The sequence below is a fragment of the Gymnoscopelus braueri genome (genome assembly GCF_963280865.1).
Source record: "Gymnoscopelus braueri genome assembly, chromosome: 14".
Classification (NCBI taxonomy): domain Eukaryota; kingdom Metazoa; phylum Chordata; class Actinopteri; order Myctophiformes; family Myctophidae; genus Gymnoscopelus; species Gymnoscopelus braueri.
This window is the reverse complement of record NC_137619.1, coordinates 40578467-40603313: the sequence shown is the minus strand read 5'-3', so window position 1 is coordinate 40603313 and position 24847 is coordinate 40578467. Positions and strand designations below refer to the sequence as shown.

General features: G+C 42.6%; 1 protein-coding gene across 3 annotated transcripts in view; it reads right to left on the bottom strand.

Moving 5' to 3' along the window:
- The window catches only part of macrod2 (mono-ADP ribosylhydrolase 2), a 763167-nt gene that overhangs the window by 53979 nt on the left and 684341 nt on the right, over positions 1-24847 (bottom strand). For all 3 annotated transcript variants that reach the window (XM_080448593.1, XM_080448595.1, XM_080448594.1), the window contains exon 9: positions 6399-6477. In XM_080448593.1, the coding sequence (XP_080304719.1) occupies positions 6399-6477 (79 nt within the window). The remainder of the gene's footprint in view (positions 1-6398; positions 6478-24847) is intronic.

The following is a 24847-nucleotide window of genomic DNA, read 5'->3' as shown; positions in this document are numbered from 1 at the left end:
CCCTGTTTACATGTTCCCGCTGCAGTCATTGGCACTTGACAGATTGAGTGAATGCGTGGAAAAGCAGCGGCATGATGACAAATGAGAACACTAAGACTTCAATAAAGAAAACCTATTGTGCCTATTCTCAGAGCCGGGCGCGCGTCAGGCTGATGTTGCCGGACAGGTGCTGCATCTCAGACGTGCAGGCAACGGGCACACACACACACACACACACACACACACACACACACACACACACACACACACACACACACACACACACACACACACACACACACACACACACACACACACACACACACACACACACACACACACACACACAGCAGTGGTAGTATTGCAGAAATATCATGGCAACCACTCCGCTCAGCCCAGGTGCAACTGCTCTCACACTTAAAGAGGATTTGCATTTCCTACACTGTTATAATCACGCCAATCATCCTCTGTGTCTTTGGAGCACACCTATCAGGTGCTGCAAAAACTAATCGCTGTCGGTGCGACCGGGCTACATGAAAAGTATGAATACGGTTTCGATGAAAGCATCAGTAATTATGCTGTTTTAAGCCATTTCTAAAATCAAATATACACAAAGGCCTGGAAAAAAGAGAGCACATCACTCTGATGCTTCCAAAGAGGACATGCTGAAAAGCTGGTGAAGTGGAAGATTTGAACAGGTGTAGGAGAGAATGGAATAAAAAAGACGACTGGGGGAGGGAGGTAGAGGTGTTAATCGTCCTCTCTTCTCCAGGACATGGACGACTTACTGTGTGCACAACCTGGTTTCTTTGAAGCTGGGCCGAGGAGTGAAATTAATGTCCCCTCGACCCGCGCATGCGCCCACTCCATCTTCTGCTAATGCTAAGGGGGAAAAAAACGGTGGCTTTAACTGTACAGGTCAAAGGGCACATCACAGGCAGACCTCTGCGACGAGGAAATGCACTTGATGCTCGGCGGCGAGGCCTGTGCTATTATCGTGGCGCTCTGGAAACAGCCCTCCCCCCCGCCATCTTTTCACACGTTAGAACGTCGACCTCTGCAGCACTCATTAGCAACCCACCACGTGTCAGTATAGTCCACCGTGTGATAATTAACACTCGCTTTCTTTTATTGCCTTTGTGACACAAAGCCTGTATTGAGCCTTTTGCACTGTTCCAGGTAAACTGAGGAGATAACACATATACGCCGCAGTCATGCACTGATAGCACTCATAAACGGCCAGAGAGTGATAACCACAGAACAACAGCTCCAGAATCTCATCTCAGAGCACTAATGTGACAAGACGGGCGCTGGGTGAGCGGGGGCCAGGCAATATAATTACAGTCTCTCCCCAGAATGCAATCTTTTCAGGGAAAGAGAGCCCTGCACAGGGAGTTGTGGGCATGATGACGGGAGGAGCGTAGGGGAAAACGAAACATTCTCCGCTTTGGGAGCGGGGAAGATGAGGGCCTGTGAGCGCTGCAGTATTCCGTTGGGGAGGTGGGGCAGGCAAAGCAGGGTAAACGGGAGATAATGCTAACATGGCGGCGAAGCCAGCCAGCCTCGTTGCAAGCAGCAGCTTCCCGGGCTCTTCAAGCCAATCCTCCGCGGGCCACCCGTCAGAGCTGGTGACTGCGCCTATAGCCCCAAAGAAGAAGAGGTGAGGATACGAGAGGGGGGGGGGGGCTTGAATGGAGAGAGGCAGAGGCAGAGGAATGGAAGGGGAGCACACTACGTGTTTGTTTTCCTGAATGGAACAGAGTCTGGTTGCCCCCTGTATCCCACAGGTCTTGGCACTCACGTCACATTTGTGATCTACAAGCTCACGTGTCACAATAAACCTGTTGAATGGTCATCATGAATCTCGGCTAGCATCACTGTTTTCCAATTCCAGCCAGCATGTCCAATGTGCTTCAATGCAACCACTGGGTCCTGGGGTCTTGGGACCACGTCATCACGCTCATGTCACTATGACTAAGCCATAACCATATAAGGAGTTCCCAATGCAGCTACGCCCAAATATGGAGTGCGTTCTCTAACCTCAATGTGTCGCCATGGCATCAGGCACAAACTAATCAGTCAGCTCCATATATGTACACAAAAGGAGGCAAGCCCATGTATCTGTCGGATCGGCGGGATGTGAGGCCCACTTAGCGGCTTGAACCCCTAGTTATTTAAATGAAAGACAGTTCTCAGAAGACCAAGGCCGGCCGTTTCCATTTCTGGACACTTTATTCACCTCACGCCGGCATCAATATGAACCCTTCCATGTGCCTTCACATGTACTTTCTGGAAAACACTGAACTGCCTGCGGGTCAGTGAAGGTCGCTGGAAGGCATCCATGAAGAAATGGAAAATAACACTGTGTGTGTGTGTGTGTGTGTGTGTGTGTGTGTGTGTGTGTGTGTGTGTGGGTGTGTGTGTGTGTGTGGGTGTGCGCGCCTCCACAACGTACTGGAGATGACCTCGCTGAACTGAATGACGCTGGGGTGCAACAGAACTAATCCATTTCATCGATTATAAAAAGTAATAATAAGAATTTGCAATATGCAAAACTGTTAATAGGTTAATCAGACAAATCAAATTAGCTGATTATTAAAACTCAATTATTTCGTGTTGATTCGTTGATATATACAAAATAAAACCAAATTATCTGAAAGAATATGCTTCTCGACTATTCTATTAATTGAAAAAACGAATTGACTAAGAAAATAGCTGCAGCCCTAAATGACGCTGCACTCACCTACCACTCTCGCCAACCACTGGAGAGATGTGATATAGGCCTATACTGTAATAGTAGATGGCCGGACGCAAGGAAAAATACCTTAACAATGTTACTGCTTGCTGTTAAGAGGTGCAGGCCAGCAGGCCAGTCATCTAATATCACCATCTATTAGATCTTTTGTACTGTGTTTCATTAATGATGACTGGCAATGGACTGATTTGAAGTGGTATAGGGTAGAGAATCAGGCAATCGTCATTCTTAAATACCAAGTTGGAAAGTGGTGTCTCGCTTATTCGCTTCTTACTCATGTTAACGTGTTATTGTTTTTATATGCCCAAACATCGATTGATGCTAATTAAAATGTATATTTGTCTTAAATATGTATGAATTCACATCACACATTTCGATTGGGAACTCTTTAAAAAGTAAATGATAAAAGACTGGCAATCACATGAGGGAGCATGTGTACAAAATTGGAAACTGCATAGGGAACTGTACACACTCCACTAGCTACTTTATTTATAAGCATTCACAATTTTTCAACTACAGTAACGATTCACCCAACTCACGATTCAAATCACAATACTAGGTTCACAATACGATTTTTCACGATTTTTTAAACACACAATTATTTTCCAAGTTTACTTTACATCATTACATTACATTATTAAACGCAGAAACGCATCGAACACTGGAGCGCATTGCTGATCAGCAGCTGGCCAGGAACGCTCATCTGTTCAATTTGGCAAAAGCCGTCAGAAAGCTCGATTTTTTAATGTTGTTTTACAACCGTTGTTTAATTCTATCATTACTAAAGACACATGTAGAAACTCGCGTCTGCTTCACATTTTTAATATAACGTTCGGAAACGGGTTGAAAAAGCCCCCCCCCCCAATTCTGGATGAAAATGCTGTTCTTCTGATGCGCTGGTGATGTGGATCTATAGCAACCAACAGCAGTGAGGTTTCTGTCACTGACTGACTGTAATAGCTACAGTGTACAAAACAGGCAAGGATGTGCACGTGCTTTGAGCTAACACTCCAGCAAAGTAAAAATACCTAAAAATTCTACTTAAGTACAGTACTTGAGTACATTTCCACCACTGCTGGTGTAGCAGATAAAATTTACACACGAGAATATTCTCACTTGGCTGTGCACATGCCAGGCATAGCCTACAGACTTTTTGGTGTCACGCGCGATTGCATTTGGTCATGGGTGCGTATATTGGTAGGTTTATAGCCACAGTTACTCGCAATTAGTAATATTCAAGCTTCCCCTCAGCACCCCAATAAAAATCTGCCGTCGCGGCCACAGTGGACTAGCAATTATTATTATTGAGTGCACCAGACACCTTTGCTCGCCAGTGAAGTGGTGCAGTTGATGATAAGTTATTAACAGTGATAAAGTAACAATGAACAATCCGATAGATATCCACCATTATTTTTGCAGTTTCCAGGCGCAAGCCAATAATGGCTCATATTCCCCACCTAATTCTAATCCCTCTTTTTGCATTTTAAATTTATTTTGCTTCTTTTTAGCCTATTAACTAGTTATTCTCTTAATAAAGTTGTGTTTTGTGTTTCAGAAGTTTTGTTTGTTCTGTTTTTGTAAAGAAACTCTGAGTAGGCTACCGAGAAAAGCGCTATATAAATTGGATCTATTATTATAATTTATTTATTATAATATCCATGCGCGAATGACGTCGGTGACGTCATCGTTTCTCAAACTCTCTGGTTTACATGTCTACTATTAGGTCCACTGAACCGGATATTTTGGTAAATCTTTAGCGGCCGAAAAATATGTTTTGGTGTGGCTGAAAGGCCCAAACGCACAAAAACATTTGCGTTTAGAAAATCATCCATGAATTCAACAACAGGTTTACATTTAAGCCATGGACTGTCCCTGTAATAGTGTTTCTGGGATGAGATACTGTAGCCCTCAGTGCATTCATGTTGTTTACCCATGGTTCCTGTCAACCTGCAGTGGTACAGATTACAGTATTTTCCCCCGCCCACCCCTACAGTTATCTTGCATTAATACCACAGGATTTTCCAAACAAATCCGGTTGTTGTTGAAACCACAGTGTCACAGCATTACACCAAGCATGTGAAAAGTGGGGCTTTTACGATACCTAGAGCGGTACAATCTATCTGCTTGCCCAACTCTGCTAATCTGCCTATTACTCTATTTGTTTGCCAGATGGCCAGCAAGGCTACCTGTCCAAAAAGACAGACACTAATGGAGGTGTTGACGCTACATACTGTATCACTCACACACTAAGGCAGTGGAGCTAAAGCTGCAATCCGTAAGTTTTATGTCAGTTGTCTGTCTTTCCTGATGGAGAGAGGTAATTGCAACGACGTCTGAACTAAAATAAAGATGGCGGCGCGTCTAGCGTTCAATCCAGTGTGCCGTCCACTTCAAACAACTTTATTGACTTTATAGTTAGCCAGTGACATCCAAGTGTCCTATTCAACACCGGGGTCTCAATGGTAGATTAGGTAGACCACCTCCAACCACTGTAGATGTCCTAGTTACTGTATGTTGTATCAACATACTTATATAATCAATAAAATATACTAGCATACATTTTATTGATAAAAAAAAAATACCGGTTTATAGCGTTACGCCCAATTAATAGTTCGACATATGACCGCTTGCCCAAAAATAACTGATTTTCAACTGAAAGCACAAGACATTGTGCCATTTTTCAAGTGGCACAGGCATACAGCAAAGTATAAACTAGATTGACATCTTCCATTGACCTCCAGTGTAAAATAGAAGTTTTAAAAAGTACAATATTTAGTGTAAAACTATTCGAAAACTATTCGAAAAGTCCCCGCTATACAGTACCCGAAGAAGCAGAACATTTTAAAGTTTGAAAGAAGCTTCTAGGTGACGGTATGATGGAGCTAGAGCAAGCCCAAGTATTGAGGAGAATGAATAAACAAACAAACAAATAAATAAATACAAATAGTGAGGAGAACATAACTGGGATCTCTTTAACCCTTTAAGACCGGGAACGCATCTGTGTCATTTTAGATTTATTTGGCTATTGAAAAATAGCAGATATACAAGCTCATAGCGCGGCACATGAGCTTGTAGATCTGCTTTTTTATCGTGAAAATGTATGCAAATCTTTCAATATATATTTTTAAAAGCAAACATTTTTAACTCAAATCTTTGCCTCTCGGGGGTCCCTGAAACAAAATATATATATCAGTGGTTCTAAAACTTTTTCATGTCAAGGACCCCCAAAATTATATGTATTTGACCGCGGACCCCCATCTAAAAAAAATTGTTCTAGGGACCCCCAGAAGCAAAGATTTGAGTTACAAATGTTCGCTTCAAAAAATATATATATATTCAAAGATTTGCCCAAATGTTCATGATTTAAAAGCTCATAGCGAAGCACTCGGTGCCGCGCTATGAGCTTGTATATCTGCTATTTTTGAATAGCCAAAGTATAAAATAATGGTTAAAGTGGTTGCTTTCCCGGTCTTAATGGGTTAAACATGGAGCTCATTAGAACATATGGAGATAATTTGCCATAAGGCAGCTTTTTTTCCACATTCACCATGGACTAACACGCTCATAGCATTAATTCACAAGCAATAACAATGCAAAACGGCAACACGAGGCAGAAAAGGCAGAATATTTACAGTGAGTTGTGTCAAAAGTAAAACAGACACACCTTGGAAGAGGAGAGACATTTTCTTCTTGTAGATGGTGAAATCGGTCTCCAGGAAGACACAGAATATGACTCGTGTGATCTGTACAGGGAGAAAGAGAAAGAGGAGTTCCATTATTGTGGCTCCTTATTTCAGAGCTGGTCCTGTAGGGAATTGCACATGACAATGGAGCTAAATGGATGAGTGAAGATGTGACGATAGTAGTCGGCACCAGAGCGACATAATCACGGCCAAATTACCGTTCAAGAAATCCAATTAGTTACCGTCCCGTTCAAGACCGCCCAAACTAGCCCATGTGAGACAGCTTTTCATGAATATTACAATGCATTACATCAGATTGAGCGCTTCTGAATGGGCTCCTTGGCTGGAGGAGTGCAATATGCCTCAGTATCACATGCAAGTGTAATAACATGAAATTGCGACATTAAATATGAACAGTGAGTGCCACGGAGCTCAGGGGCTTCAAGTTCCAATTCCAATTGTAGAGTAGGGGGTGACAAGGAGTTTATGATAATGACTCCAGCTTTTCTGTTCAAACACTACCCAGCAATTACAAATCTATACATTTCTTACTGTAAATTTGGGTTCTATTTGTTTGCTCAGTGGAAATCCAATACCAACTTTAATCCCCCCCCTGGAAAGACACAAAAATAAATTCCTTATTACTAGTGCACTGAATACCTGAATGATTCTCTCCTTATGCACTAAAGACTATAGATTTACAGTGTCCCCTTCTCCAGAGTATATTTACTCCTCCGGACAAAATAGCAAAAATAAATCCACATATAAATGATGCATTAGAGTCTAACTTATTGCTGAACAAATCATATACTCTTAAGGTTCATGAGCAAATCATAAACTCGTAGGGTTCAGCTTCAGCATAAGCAAACAGAGCATTATGGATCATACATTTATTCATATCTGCATAATGCAACTGTTTCTCATAACTTCCAACATGCCTGCACAAGTTACTCATTCTGTAGAGGAAAAAAAAGAAAGGAAAAAAAAGAACATAAAAAGCAACACACTGAGCTGTTTGCGAGACTGCGGCAAAGCAGGTCATCCTCCACATCTAACCCCCCGGCCTATTTCATCAACATCCCACTACTTCCATGCCTTCTGTCCCCACATGGCACACAGCTGGCTATGCAGGCAACAGCATCAGAGCCAGGGAGATGCATCACACAATGTGGCGGCAGATAATCGTGTGACTAAATAATGGCAATTTCACAAAACACACACAATGGCTACCAACCATCCCCCCACACTTCTCTGTATCACCGATACGGGGAGATAAAAGGATGCTTTTTCCGGCCTCGACCGTTATGCTTTGTTCAGACTGCAAGCAAATCCGATTTGTTTCTCTAATCTTTAGGGACTGACTGTCCACACTATTATTTGCGAGTGATCAGATCGGATTTAGACATCGTCGACCTATAATACTGTAGCTGCAATGGTAAGGCTTAACTTATACTCTGTCGTACAATAACAGATCTACAAGATAAGACGTTGCGTTGGGTAGTTTTGGTGAAACAACGTTGCGCGATGAAGTGTAGGAACTGACTGACTGGACTGAGACACATCTTTAGTAGGGGTGTGCCACTAATTTCATGACACGATACCATACGATATTGGGCTCACGACATCGATACGATATCGATACGATACATGGCACTTTTTTATTATGAAAATATATGGGGGAGAAAAAAAGCTTATGAAAATATATGGGGGGAAAAAAAGCAAATGCAAACAAATACTTCTGTTTTTGCATTATTATTGCAAAAAAAAACCGATACATATCGTCACAAAAACGTATCGCGATATATCACGGGACGATATATCGGCACACCCCTAATCTTTAGAAATCTGATTTGATAATCTGATTTCTAAATCGCATTTCAAACCACCTACAGGAATGTGCATCAAATCTGGTTAGCAAAAATCTATTTATTGTTTTATATATTTTTTTGCAGTTCAGACTTCATAAAACCAATCTGATTCCAATCTGGATAGGCCAAAAATCTGATTTGGGCTGCCAGTCTGAACATAGCTTTTGGGGTAATTCAGACCGCTGCGATTTTTCTCTGTAATGTTTCATGCTTAATTTCTGCTCCGTTGCACGGCGGTGTTGTGTGCTGAAAATAGCCTATGTACAAGTTCACAATGCATCGCATCGGCGATGTGTTGTGAGCTTGTAAGTGGGCTATTTTCAGTGTGACATAGTCTTACAATAAAGTATAAGTCAGGCTTAAAACTATTTTGTCTTGTCACAAACTTTGGTCCGACTCCGAGCTAGCCTTTAGGCTAGGGCTGGGCGCTAGGACTTCAAATAAATTATTATTGATTATTTCAGACTTTTGCCTCGATTACGATTAATGAACGATTATTAAAATATATATATATCACTATTTATAGTCAATTATAAAAAAATATTTTTGTAGGAAAGTAAAAAAAAAACTACTTTAGACTCAGTTGCAAATGTAATCCTATAGTCCAGTCCAACCACCGGCCCCAGCCCCAACACCAGACATGGTTCAGAATTCAAAGAGGCTCCCTTGTAGTGTCCATAGAGACATACATCTATTAATAGTTGCTGACCCCTGCTTTCGATTAAATGTTAGGAGCTGAATTCAGGATGGTGACATTTTATTTTGCTAGATGCCTTTGGGGGCTGGGGGGGGGCTTTGTTCATAAAATGTAGCCCTCATTCTCTTGCCTGCTATGGCAGAAAATGAAAGCTTTAAAGCCCCCTTTGAAGTCACAGGCTCACCGACTAACGGTTTGTGTGGGAAGTGACAATATACGCCAAGATAGTGCATACCACTGGTTGTTGGAAGGCCACAGGACAGACGTGGCCCGAGGAATTTCCATTACTCTTTTATTGAGCTTCATTCGAAAGCTGACTACACACTGAGAAACAGAGCATCATAAATTCATGTTTCCGTCTCGTGTGGAAAGAAACATGTACTGTACTTGTGTAAGAAGTGCACAGATAGGCGCCCACAGACACGCAGGCATACCGTATATACAGTACATTAAATGCACGCACGAATGCACACACGCATGCGCACACACGCACACACACGCACACACACACACACACATACGGGCATAACACACTAATGTACACATGGACACGTGCACACAAAGACGCACGTGCACACACACCCACACACAAACTCTTGTGTTTAGTTTTTATGTTGGCCATTTAGTGACTGCAATTCTCCTACAGTATGTTGGGTTAAATATTAAGGAGGAAAGGGAGGGAGAGGTCTCTGCAAATTGGCTTCTCTAAATCTTTGACCTGCAGACATACAACTCACATTATGGTCAAAGGGTGGGAGAATTGCCGTGTTGTTGGCTTTATACAACAATGCAGGTCAAGAGACGCCTCTGGAATCTGGCCCCTATCCATATAAGCTCCATTGGCCAAAGCCTCTAGTGAGTATGAAATTATTCTTCGCATTCTAAAACAGCTATTCTTGGACTTGAACACATAGGCATCATGCCCATTCAAGCTGGGGGCATCCGTAGCCCACCGGATTGTGTATATTTGTATTTTGCTGTACTAGTATAATTGTTTTATAATATCATCGTTGTCGGGCGGAAACCTTGTACAATATGCCCAAAGCCGTTACTTTTCAGGAAATGGAAAAATGATCCTGTGTTCCAATGAATCCAATGTAGCTATTCATTTGTGATGAGCTCTTGTTAATACAGTACATTTCATTGGTTAAATAAGGAAATCCCACAGACAGACACATTCACTTTGAAAATATTTCATGAATAGCATAAGATAGCAGATCTACAAGCTCACGCATCTTGTAGGCTATTTTCAGTACTGTTGTACGACAAAGTAGGGCATTTAATTTACAAAATAAAATGGAGATACAAGGTTTCTGCCAGATAGCAGATAATATATTAATATTATATTATAAGTCAAACATATTCTTCTAATTATCATTTCTCACAGTTACACAACCTTTCCCTATAGTATCTTATCTATTGTTTCTTCCAATAGTTGCAGGATAAAATGAGTTGCAACAGCAGCTTACAGACGCATGCACGCACGCAGCACACTGTTGCGCATCAATGCTGGAGGAGGTGTAGGCTACAGCTTAATGGTGTGTTGCTATGGTTAGTAGAGCATCAATCCCTCTTTCAAATGTGAGAAAATGAAATGCAATTATACATAGGCTACACTTTTGAGAAATAGTTTGAGAAATAGTTTGCTTTGCAAGATGGTTGACAAGTGCTGTGCCAGCTTAAGTTGTTGTTTGGCCTTCTGGCTAGCTAGTGAGTTGTGACTTGTGACAGCATAGCATCCTATTTAATGTTGGTAAAAGAGAGCTGAGTGAATCTTATGGCAGTGAGCTGGTTTACCACCACTATCACAGGTTATGGATTGCAAAACACTGAATTCCACTTATCTCCAGGTCAAGATGCGAGAAAATCTCATCATTCTTTTAAAAGAAAATGACAAAGCCCCAGCCATGTCCTCGGTCAGGAGGTTGATAGTGCAAGAGGTATAGGTTATCTTAGGTGACATTTACCGTGAATGCAAGGAGACTGAGCAGAGATGTTATTGGCAATGGAGCAGACACTGCTATGTAATGTCTCATCTCTACTCAAGCTGCTTAATAGCCTTTTGGATCTTGTGCGCACACTTTATGAAGTCGTGGCCACACCATATATATCGTTACCACAACTTAAAAAAAAAATCAACACTACAGTATGTCCCTTTAGGGGCTCCGTAGCTTCCTATGCATTGTGTTTGAAAACACAGCTTTACAACAACATGTATTACCATGTTGCCAGGTTCCTTTCATCTGAGGTTTTATGTTCTCTAAATTAATTAGCATTGCGGATAGGGGGTGGGGGTGTCAAAAAAACATAGCTTAGAGCTCCTCTAAAATAGTTGCAAAACCCAGCCCTCACCCAGCTTATCGCCCCCATACACACACTGTAAGGTCTGTTTCATGCTTCATGCTTCATAGCACGACGGTGTAGCATACCGAATATAGCCGACCTACAAGCTCACAACGCGTCGCATCCGCAGCCCGTTGTGAGCTTGTAGGTCGGCTATTTTCGGCGTGCGTAGCCGGCGCGCGGCGGAGCATAAATTTGCCTTACGGTGAACGAAGAGGAAACTGTTGCCAGTGGTGGAAAAAGTACTCAAATGTTTTACTTAAGTAAAAGTATCAATACTGCAATGTAGAAGTACTCCGTTACAAACTCACAACGCGTCGCGATGCAACGCGTTGTGAGCTTGTAGATCGGCTATTTTCAAATAGCCCATGTATAAAATAGGGCTAAAGTGGTTATAATAGTTTTATAATGTAATCATTTATATCTGCAAAGCAACTAGTAACTAAAGTCGTTTAGTTACTAGTAATTGTAGTGGAGTAAAAGTACAATATTTGCCTCTGAGATGTAGTGGAGTAGAAGTAAAAGTACAGAAAATCGGAATTACTAAGTCATTTAAAAAAAAAAATTAAGTACAGTACTTGAGCAAATGTACTTAGTTACTTTACACCACTGACTGTTGCTGCGTGGCTTTAGTTCCCCCCTGACAGTCAAGTGAACCCTAGTGGATGTGGAAAACATCGTGCTCATATACGGTGGCCTATGAACTGATGCCAAACGTCTGACAAAGCTCCGGGGAACACCAGATGTCACTCACTCTCATTATTCTTCAGCTGGAATGACAACGCATTCCCCTGCCTCTCATGACTATTCACGATTAAAAGGAAAAAGCTGTGAGAACCATGGAGATTCAGCAACACGCACACACCCATCATAATGCTTTACTCCAGCGATTCACACCTTTTCAGTTCGGGTGTGACACCAATGTTTGGTTGGGTTTTTGGGTCCTATTGCACACACATCCATTCCATACACAGCTAAATTTCAGATTTTAAATGCTCAAATAGATGTACAGTATGTATAGTTAAAGGAGTAATTCACCCCAAAAAAGTACTTATTTTCTATCAATTACACACCCCATGAAGCATTGAATTCATGGAGATTGTTTTGTTTTTGTTGCATTCCTAAGCCAATAATTTGATTACCGGCGGAAAGATGCTAATGTATCCGGTAGGAGACTCAAAGGAGACTCTTTGAGTCTCCTACCGGAGAGACCGCCGGTAATCAAATTATTGGCTTAGGAATGAGACAAAAACAAAAAAGTCTCCATGAATTCAATGCTTCATGGGGTGTGTAATTGATAGAAAATAAATAATTTTTTGGGTGAACTACTCCTTTAAAAGTATAACATACGTTTTGAGAAATATTGAGATACAAGTACATTGTTGAATCTTTAGGATAAAAAAAAATCAGAAAGTATAGATTTTCCCCTGGAAACGTATTTGTCTCCAATATGTTGGCGCGAGGCTCCGTTAAGCGTGTGTGCGTGCGTGTACGCGTATGTGCGTGCATACAGTACACACATGCGTGCACGTGTTGAAAGCGCAGTCTGCAGGAGCCAAGGTTGGGAAAGTTAATGGAAGACTAATTAGAAAGCTGGGATCACAGCCAGCCTGGTCATTACTCATCCCTGATTGGTGGATTGTCGCCAGTGGGGGGTAGGGGGTTGGGGGGGGGGGGGGCGGGCAATATGACTGTAGACCCGGGTGCATAATGGAAAGGATGGTAGCCTTGACATGAACGTGTGTTGAACATTAAGGTCTGAGACTGGGTTCTAGTCACCTCAGGGCAAAGAATACCAACAATGTTCGTTCTCAACGTTGGGTCTGGGGACCACCAGTGGTGGAACAAAGGCACTCTTACTGGTCTGTAACTCTGAGAGTGTAGAAATGGAACCAAATGGGTCTTATGCAGTGTTGCCAGATTCTGTGAGAGAAACAAGCAACAACGCCTAGGAAAACAAGCCCAAAAGAAGCAACTATGGGCCACATGAGTACTTTAAACATATACATCAATTATTTGAAAATAGCAGATCTACAAGCTCACAACGTGTCGCGATGCGACGCGTTGTGAGCTTATAGATCTGCTATTTTCAAATAAAATCTTGGGGGGAAATTATAATAAGCAGACCTGGCAACACTGGTCTTATGATGCATTTCTCTAAACAATCTCTACACATGTCTGTGACATAATGAAAATGGCCCAAATGGCCCAATTAATACATTATGTCACCAGCAGTGAGCCTTCAACACCGCGCCGTTGACAATCTGGGAACTTGTGAGGCAATTGCTGTCTGTTAAGCTGCTAGATATAGTACAAGTGAAAGTGTCTGTTACACATTGCAGATTGTGTTAATGTAAAATTAAATATTTTCAAACCATAATGCAAATGCATTGCCTCACACCGCCATCAGCATGTGTCAACATCTGGATAATGTTAGTGAGGCACGTTAGAGATCTCAGTGCAATCATTACATTAGAGCCCCCTACCAAACACCTCATCTAACTTAACCCTTTAAGACCTGGAACACATCTGTGTGTCATTTTAAGATTTCTTTGGCTATTTTTGAAAGAAATCGTGAAAGTTTGTGCAAATCTTTTGAATATATATAATTTTTTAAAGCAAACATTTGTAACTCAAATCTTTGCTTCTGGGGGATTCTACAAATGTCTTCTAAATCCTAACAGCTAAAAAAAAAAAAAAAAACGTATGTTGCTATATATAAAAAAAATCATGTCAAGGACCCCCAAAATGATATGTATTTGTCCACGGACCCCCCTCCCCATCTAAAAATATTTGTTTCTGCGACCCCCAGAAGCAAAGATTTTAGTATTTTGTTTCAATATAGATGAAAAGATTTGCACAAATGCTCACGATTAAAAAATAAATAAATAGCAGATATACAAGCTCATAGCGCGTGCCGCGCTATGAGCTTGTATATCTGCTATTTTTGAATAGCCAAAGACACAGATGCGTTCCAAGTCTTAACGGGTTAATCGATTCAAGACCAATGCCACTTAGTTGTAAATTAGCTCTGAATATAATGATAAAGCTGAAACTAATTAAAATGATAATGCCCAGGGTTCACCCCTGATTACCTACCACTGCTCTCCCCATCTTATTTGCATCCCACTCGAGATGTGAAGAAACGAGATTTGAGAGAAGCTCGCTCTCTCAGCGTGCGGCAGTCACGCCTGATTATGAGTAAACGGTCATACACGCCCGATAGCAGGGGAGTGGCCGACTCTTGCAGAGGCACCGAACGTGTAAAAGTTCAACCAAGTTTAACTCCACTTGACGGCACCCCGACACTTTTTTTGGCTATGCAGCCGGAAGCTCCACCCCCTTGCTTGCAAGTCACCGGGACACAGATGTGTGACCACCCCGATAAGGCCTTTTAACACGGGGAGTGACTGATGCATCTAGAATTAATGTTCAATTTGACAGGCGTAGCGACAAGCAGGTCTGATCCCAGGAAACTGACACGGTCGTTGCTCATCTCAGGACACGCACACGCCTGCCTGTTGCCAGAATTCAAGGTATCTATTCACATGAGGGGCGCAAACGAGTATGCAGGCGTATAGTGTCACAAAAGGAATACTTAGATCGGCTATTTTCGCGCACAATACTGGCACGCAACTAAGTATAAATCAGGCAGTCAGGATGGTAAAGTGTGTAAGGTATGACATTTCAAAATAATGAATAAAAGCCTTCTTTTCTCAATCCTGCATAGATTGCTCATTGCTCTAACGTTACTGCATATACAAATGTATCTTTATCGTTACAACAACTAATTCCACATTCTAAAAACCCAGACACTAAGCTCCACCCCACCCTTCCTCCCCCTCTCTGTAGACCTTATTAATCCTGTGAGGGAACATTAGTTACAGGACAGTTTCACCCAGCTCAGGTGGTCAAGGGGGAGCAGTTGCTTGTTGGGATCTTGCTCATGGACACATAGCTGGGGCCGGAAATCGAACCTGTGACCTTCTGTTTCCCAGGGGGCCTTTCTACCCCATTCAGTTATGGCTGCCCAAATTAACTATTTTTTTTCTCTTTTCTTTTCCTTTATTTTCACATCCAGTATTATTGTTCCTGTTGTGTAGTGTTAGTGCCACACTAACACGCTGCTTGTGCTTGTATAAGTAGTGACACATTCATTTTCTTGATTGACTCCTCTTGAACGTGTGGTTTTTAATTTGTGTGTGCGCGTCTGTGGTTCAGCGTGCTGGTGGAGAGAGGACTCACCACCAGGTGCCCCAGCTTCCTCTTGGCTGGCTAACAGATGAGCTGTCATGGCTGGGCATCCATGCCCATAATTACATTGGGGGCACTGCCAGGAGAATCCTACATGCAAGGCAGGCAGAGCACAATGCACTCTGCAAGTTGCGATTCCTTCTTGAATCTGTCACAAACAATAACAGGGACGGTTCACCCAGCATGTCCGCACCAGCTGGAACCAACGACCCATGGGAGATCCATGCCTAATCTGTGTAGCCTATGTCCTAAACTGCTTAGTCACTTACAGTATACCCTGCAAAATACAGGATTTACTGTACAAATGCTGACTGGTTATTGGTCATGACAGTATATACTGTACTGTACACTGTATATTATGTGTATGTAGACAGTCAGTCAGTGAGAGAGCAAGAGCGAGATAGAGATAGAGATAGAGATGGATAGATAGATAGATAGAACAAAACAAAGCATATAGTCTGCCTACTCTGCCAGAAACATAATCAGCGACAACACATCTCCTTTGTTGTCATCAGCATTAGATTGGGCAGCGGACTCATAGAGAAGCAGGTGGACCATATCCAGGTCCTTATTACTGATGTAATTACGCACACCTGCGTCCCTGCGCCGCCAGGACACTCAGTCAGCAGCAACCATGGGAAAGGCCTGGCATGGATCTACTGTAACAGTATTCCACAGGCCAGAGCTGTACAAACATCCAGACAAATTGATGACATCGTCGCCCAACAGTATTCTATAACATTAAACTAACAGTATTTAGTTATCGCGAACAGAACTTTTTTTAACAGCGGGGACAGCGCAGCTACTGTGTTCAGTCGTCCCACGCCCACGGTTCCTCGCCCTGCTATACTCGAAAGCTGCGGGCAACTGGAGCTCCCCTGGCACGTGTCAAAGAGTGAGCCTTTCCTCCTGTCCTCTCCACTTGCTTGAGTTGGGGAGTGATGGCCGTGGCAGGGCTGACAGCAGCAGCTAGTGAGCGGCGCTGACCACTCAGGTGGCGGGGTGAAGCCACGGGCAGGCTCTTCAGTTTGACTTTGATTGACCCTGTCCGCCGAGAGCGCCGCAGCTCCGCCTGCGGCGAGCTGGGCGAATTATCATTTCAAAGGACTGCCCGGGAAAGGTTAGCCCCTTTGAACAAAACGCCTCCGTCCACACTTCAAAGGAGGAGCCTGACGTCGGCCTTTTAGACCGGGCGAATGCCACTAAAGCATGGGAGAAAGTGCTGAGACCAAATTCTTCACTTTTCAAAGCCATTTGACATTAGACGGCCACTATATCACGGTTAAGGGGTGATAGACCCAGTCAGTACAGCTAGAGCACTGCCACTGTATGCAAATCAAAAGATGGCTTTGGGTAAATGGTAATATGCGCTCCTATGCATGAGTGCTCAGCACACTGTGACTAAAAAGATGCGATAACACCCCAAATGAAGCGTTGCCTGGTAAATTCATCACTGCAAAAGCGCCATCGATGTACATACAGCGCTGCAAAACGTGCAATGTACTGAGAGGATAATGCGGTTCTGCTAGATTCATGAAATTCCAAAAGATAATACATCAGCAATGCATATGTTAATACCATAAACATTAAGTGTGTGCCTCAGTGTTTTTTGCCAGGCTGAACAAATTGTTCCCGCTGTTGTTATTCAGCTTCTAGAACTGCATGGCAACGTCAAAATAAGAAGAAAAAAGAAGAAGAAGGAATTCGGCTCGCTTGAGGCATCTCGCATTTTAGCTCATATTTAGAAAAAAGATTGTCTATCTCATAAAGAAACACACAACATTTGGCTTCCATACTGTACTTTGAGCTAGTGCCTGGCTTCTTCCTCTTCTGACAGCCAAAGAACTGTACCGACGGATTTACAAAATCAACATTTCAACAACACAGACTTCAAAAGCCCTATAAACAATACTCAATCATGAGTTTTCATTCTTCAATATTTTGAGAGAACATTTGAGAGACTATTATGGATGTAAATTTCGATAGTAAATCAAGCCAACAAAAAGAAAGGCAGGCAGGGATCATGTTCAATGCCATCTTGATACAGACTGGGTGACATTCTTTGGCAGCTGTTTTGCACAGCGAGCATTGCCCCGGTAGAGTGCAGAAAAATGTCACTTAACCTCCCACAGGAACTGTAACAATTGCAAACAGAGTTCATTTTGACTGCAGCTAAATGTTTAGCAGTTCATTGCTGGTGACAGTAATGAGAAACTCTCACTCTCGAATGCCACGAGAGCTTATAAACGTAGAAAACTTAGGGGCCCTTCTGGGGGACACCGGTATCCACCGGAGGTTTCGAGTTCAATATGCTACAACGGCATTTCGACATGTGACCAATGGCGCAATAACCGCCAATGAAAAATGTGTCAATTAATTTCGTCCGGCAAATAATTACAGTAATGGAAGACTTCTAACACTGTGGGCTGTGGGGAATAGTATGAACAAGGAAGAGCAAGACAGTGATACCGTATCTTCAAAGGGATTACAAAAGATCTGTGGCAGAGGTCAGAGGAGAACAATGAAGGAAGGGCTCATACACGTATTTATGAGGCCTGCATGTACTGTTATGACTGATGATCTGGACAAGACAGCCATAAGCTTCTAACCACTTAAGCCCTATATAGAGTACATTAGTCCTGACGTCACTCGTTCATCCCCTGGGTCGTGAAGTAATTTCTCTATGGAGAATAACATTGGTTCATCTTAGAATCGTCTCATATAAGAATTGTGGTCCAAAAATAAACAAACTGACTCTGCGATATTGTCAGGGAGGTGGCTCTGTATCGTTTATGATAGTCAGTCACTCATATTTGATACAGTCCAGGGCCGGATCTAGGCATGGGCAAGGGGGGCAATGCCCCCCCAAATGCCCTGACTGCACCCCCAGGGGGCAGTCAGGGTGGGGGGGCTTGTGAAAGTGGGTGGGGGGGCTTGTGAAAGTTACATTTATGTCATGATATGAAATGTGAGCTTACCATAATCAAAATAATCCTTAATCATATTCCATCATGTATCATTGCACAATTCAAATAATCCTCTGCCCTGATTTTCCACACACACAGTCACACACACACATGCAGTACTACTCCTAAACAATAGGAAGCAGTATTACACAAACAGCCGGAAAAAACGCCAAAAAAACGCCCCCCCCCAGCATTTCCTAATGCCCCCCTGATTAATAATTTCTGTATCCGGCCCTGATACAGTCCGTTTCTGGCAAAAATGTAACTAATTCGGTGGAAGTAACATTAGCGTTTTCTCACCGTCGGTTGATGCTTCATATCCATAAGAGTCAAACCGCCGGGGTCATTTGTTTATTTTTGGAACACAGTTCTTATTTGACGCGATATTAAACACGTCTATGGGAATTCAGAACGGGGGGGAAAAAGCAGCGACCCACCCAGGTAGGATGCGTAAATTACGTCAGACTTCGGTGCTCTATGGGCTCTATGCCCCCGGCATTCTGTGTCCTCAAGGATGACCTCTCGATCTCGTAATCATCCACTGTCTGAGTTCATCCCTCCCACCGAGCGGAGTCAAAGGGAAGGCACCTCTGTTGTGCTCCCAATCCCCCCATTGACCACCAATAGATGGTATTAAATGTCAAGTTGAAGGATTGGTGCGACCAATGGACGTGTCAGCCTCTGATTCTGCTCATAATCCTCTCTCTGTGGTCAAGAGGGGGGTCAGCCAGCTTGCTTGTCACGTCCACAAATATTTTCATTTTTTACAGGCTCTACTTAAGGCAATTAATATCTCTCCTGTCATGTGGGTACAGGCCATTGAGGCCAATAAGAGGCCATTCAGACTTATTAGGGGGGGGGGGGGTAAGGGTGTACATCCTGGTATAGACATCCCTATCCAGTGGTGTAAAGTGACCACTCAAGTACTGTACTTAAGTACAATTTTGAGGTACTTTTATTTTACTGCAGTATTTCCAATTTTCAATACTTCTACTTCTACTCCACTACATCTCAGAGGCAAATATTGAACTTTTACTCCATTACAATTATTTGAAAACTTTAGTTACTAGTTACTTTGCAGATATAAATTATTATATTATACAACACACATTAACCACTTTAGCCCCATTTTATAGATGGGCTATTTGAAAATAGCCAATCTACAAGCTCACAACGCGTTGCGATGCGACGCGTTGTGAGCTTGTAGATCTGCTATTTTCGTATGTTAGTACTTTTACTTTTGGTCCTTTAAGTATATTTTGATGCCAATATTTTGTACTTTTACTCAAGTAACACTTTGAATACAGGCCTTTTACTTGAAACAGAGTATTTCTACATTGCGGTATTGATACTTTTACTTAAGTAAAATATCTGAGTACTTCTTCCACCACTGTCCCCATCTAAGCCAGTAATTCTCAACCTTTGTAATTTCAACTCTAACTCTTACTCTGAAAGTGTACCAACATGATAATGGACCTATAAGGGTACATTTGGTTCCATTTGTACACACTCAGAGTTACAGACCCGGAATGGTCCATCTTGGTTCTTAACTATCAATCATTTAGCAGGGGGTCCCCTGGAACCGGTGTCTGGGCGTTCCCAGACACCATGGTGAGAAGCAGTGCTCTACAGATGGAGCCATCACCACCAAAAAGTGCATTCCCGGTCAGACAGACAATGGCTTCCATACAATAAAGGGAGGAAAACGCCTTTTGAGTTGAATTGTCTGGGAAAACGCAGCCTCAGACAAATGAAACCCGATGGAAAAAGAGAGAAAACGTTCCTCTGGCCTTGTTTCTATTTCTCAGATAAATCATTCTTGATGTTCCCCTACAGTATAAGGGATTTGGAGCGGTCAATGTGTGCTCTGTACTGTCCTGTATAGCACGCTATAGCTCTGGCACAGCCGCCCTCTCCTTTCAGGCTGCTCTGTCAGAGCATGACTGGGTCTGGAGCATAGACTGTATAAAAAGAATGGACAACGTGACGCCATTGGTTTCTACAGAACGTAAATGAAGCCGATTGTTCAGCAATTTCAAATGCGCCATCTTTCAAGATCGCGTCATATCCTGCAGAATGCCACCAGACCATTATTGGTTGGGTAGCTTGTCAATCAAGAGCGGGGGGCGGGGAATGAATGCTATTGGTTGTGTAGCTTGTCAATCAAATCATCCCGCCCCTCCTAGAGCATAACCTACTTTATCGTAAATTCTAAAATAAATGGGACCATAGTTTACCAAAACGCATATCATGATAATTGAAAGGAGGCTTTAAACTAGCGACTGGAAGCATATAGTATTTATGACAATGTTTATTAAGGTAAGAAAATCTAGTCTAAAGTTTGTCAAAAACCCAAATTAATTAATTAATTAATTATTTCTGACACCAGCAGGGGTTAAACAGCTAAACTACAGGCCATTCATATGAACCATCTCTTCCGTATTAGCCTCTAAGTAATCTCTCAAGAACAGATTCTGCTCTGCGTTTGAATCTGTCGGGGGGGGATTCGTCATATCGCGTACGCAATGGCCCACAAGTGGGCGTGCCTTCAGATCAGGAAGCAGGCCGCGCTTTACCCAATTAAATGTAGTGGGCGGGATTTACGTGTCCGCCGATCCTTCCCCACTCGAAACAAACCGAAACTCATTTAACAATAGCGTCCTCGGAGCAGACAAAACCACGGAAAGATATTCACATTTTAACTTGCTCTTTCATCATAGAAACAAACAAGTGGGCTTATAACCAAAACGATCCATGTTCTCTAGGAGAAGTGGTGTTAGTGTTCCGTGTAGAAATGTTGTTAGTTAGTGGTCCTGGGGTCGATTCCCGCAGGGGACGCTGTGGGCGCTGGGGGTGTGTTCTCTCCTCCGCGTCATCAGTGCCCATACCCTAGGTGGGGTTGGCGAAAGGGCCTTTCTGTGTGGAGTTTGCATGTTCTCCCCGTGACTCCTAGGGTAGGTACCCTCACAAAAACATGCAGTAATCCTGGTCACTATACTGCCTCCCCCTGGCCAGACGGGGCGCCTGATGGAGGGGAAGGGAACTGGTTGGAATAACGTGTTCCTTCCACGCGCTACGTCCAACCAGGGAAACTCTCCCCTGTCAGGTGACAAGAAGGTCAGTTGGCTCTCATGCATTGAAGGAGGCATGAGCTCGGCCCTGGCCTCCCTAGGTTGGCAGAGGGAAGGTAGTGCCCAGGATTACATAGACAATTGGCACTGGGTGTAAAAAAATAGGGTTACAAAATCGTGGGATAAAAAAAAAAAAAAAAAAAAGAAAAAAAAAAGAAATGTTGTTAGTGGGAATGAAAACATAGTCGCACCACCGGAAGTGAAAGGCTGAAGGCAGACCAAAACCCCGGTTTCCTTGCGCACGTGTGCTACGTCAACTTCCTCCCAGAGCCAAGTGAGATAGTCAAAAACAGCAGAGGGCGCTGTTTTTCCTTTTCATTTGGCGATGGGTTCCCAGATTGGCCTCAATGTAAAACTTTCAAGCTGGACCCTTGGTCTGGAGGAAGGAGCATGTGATGTGATCTAACCAGGTCCTCTCCGGGCCTGTGTGTAGAACACAACGTTTGCCGGATGAGAAGGGGAAATCCAATACACAGCTCCCCGCGGTCCCATTGCCTGAGACCCGAGACCCGAGACCACAGGAGCAGAATGACATCGGCAGACCAGGAAACACGCAGCGGTGGAACAAGTACTCAAATTCTTTACTTAAGTAAAAGTACCAATACTGCACAATAAAAACACTCTGTTACAAGTAAAAGTCCAGAATTCAAAATTTACTTGAGTAAAAGTACAAAAGTATGTATCAAAATGTACTTAAAGTACCAAAAGTAAAATTACTAAATATTTGAAAATAGCAGATCTACAAGCTCACATATGCGACGCGTTGTGAGCTTGTAAATCGGCTATTTTCAAATAGCCTAGGTATAAAATAGGGCTAAAGTGGTTAATATATGTTTTATAATGTAATAATTTATATCTGAAAAGTAACTAGTGACTAAAGTTTTTAAATAATTGTAGTGGAGTAAAAGTACAATATTTGCCTCCGAGATATAGTGGAGTAGAAGTAAAAGTATTGGAAATTGGAAATACTCAAGTAAAGTACAAATACCTCAAAATTGTACTCAAGTACAGTACTTAAGTAAATGTACTTAGTTACTTTACACCACAGGAAACACGCGGCACAGAAAGGAGCCACGAGAGAGGCCGGGCCTCGCACCCGGTGGAGCAAACACACCATGCAGGGAAAAACGAAATATAAACCACTGACTGTACAAGCAGTATATATACTGTATAGCAGTGGTGTAAAGTAACTAAGTACATGTACTCAAGTACTGTACTTAAGTACACTTTTGAGGATTTTTTTACTTTACTGGAGTATTTCCCATTTTCAATACTTTTACTTCTACTCCACTACTTCTCAGAGGCAAATATTGTACTTTTACTCCACTAAAAGTATTTGACAGCTTTATTTACTGGTTAGTTAGCACATTTAGATTATTATCACAAAACATATATTAACCACTTCAGCCCTATTTCGGCCATTTGAAAACAGCCGATATACAAGCTCACAATGCGCCGCATTGTGAGCTTGTAGATCGGATATTTTCAAAAGATTTGTATACAGTATGCATTTGTAAAATGGGACATTCTACACAATGAGTACTTTTACTTTTGGTACTTTAAGTATATTTTGATGCCAATACTTTTGTACTTTTACTCAAGTTAATTTTGATTACCCTACTTTTACTTGTTAACAGAGTATTTCTACACTGCAGTATTGATACTTTGCTTTGGTACAGTATTGATACTAAAAGGTGCGAGTACTTTTTTCCACCACTGCTGTGCAGCACTTGCTAGCAAAGTGGTGGAAAAACAAAACGGTTCTTCTTTTTTTTTGTACAGTGAATTTTTCATTTGCAAAGCTCTGCAGCCTTCTAATGCAACCGAGTGATGGGAAATGATAATGCAGAGGAGTGAGACAGAGGAGTGTGTGGGATGCAAAACAACCCCCCCCCCCCCCGTATGCCGATATGCTAATCACTTCGTCTGCTCTCCCAGGTTCTTCTAACCGCACGCTGATTATTTATTTATTTATTTACTTATTTTATTCATTGCCGTGGAGCTTAGCGCTGCGGGGTCACTCAGAAGGAATGCTCATTAGAAAGCGCTCTGCCTCGCACACACACACACTTCAATAGCTGAAGCTATTACCCTCTTTGTTCCTCTCATAACAAGAGTCCAATACGAGATGGCAACACAGCGGTCAGGCATTTAAATCTTTTCTTTTCCCCCTGCTCTCTTTTCATCCACAGTCTGCATTTATCGGCCGTCGCGTTCGGTTTTGCCGTCCACATGACAAAGCAATTCTGGCCTGCATTTAGTGGTTTCATGATCCTCACAAACAAGACGAGAGATCTTCTCACCTGCCGTTCTGAGACTGACACACACACACACACACACACACACACACACACACACACACACACAGACACAGACACACACAGACACACACAGACACACACACACACAGTGAAAAACAAAACAAAAACATTCACAAAACGCTCCCAGAGATGCATGCAGGCAGAATCCAGCAGAACGACCCCTTGCTTCTTGGCAAATGACGAGAGCTTACTGAGGTTCAATACACTGCACAGTCTAACAGCTGTGAGGATTTGGAGTCGGCGCACAATTACATTTACAAATGGAACAAATGCAAAGCCAAATATACCATGACATGAAGATGGAACGTCAAGGCATACACTTTCCAAATCCTCAGTGTTCATTTAACTACGAAGAGTGTGCAAATGAAACCCATTTGTGCACCCCTTCTGAATTAAACGAACATAAGGATTTTACTCTGTATGGCTCTCTATAATGATTCTGTTTTGTGCAATAAAGGCAACGATAGCCACTGTACACTACAGTCTCAAGATTTACACACTGCTGAATGGAACACAGGATCAGTGTAATGGCTGGAAATAAAAACCAGCAAAGAGCGGACCCTGAGAGCCATACCATATGGGCTGCGTGGGTGACATCAAACGGCGAAGCAGAGCTTTAAACAAGAGGTGCTTTTTGACATAACTTCCAGAGTGGAATAGAGATCTGATCTGGACTTCAGGCGCTGTGTCAGGGCGAAATTTATAACCTACCATTTAATGTGAACTACAGGGAGGGTCTATTTATTTACACTGACAGCTTTGGCAGATGGTAAAATGCGTTTCGATGAGGCGTGGTATTTAGATTAAAATAAAGGAACAGACAACGCAGGGAAATATAAGACACAAATCA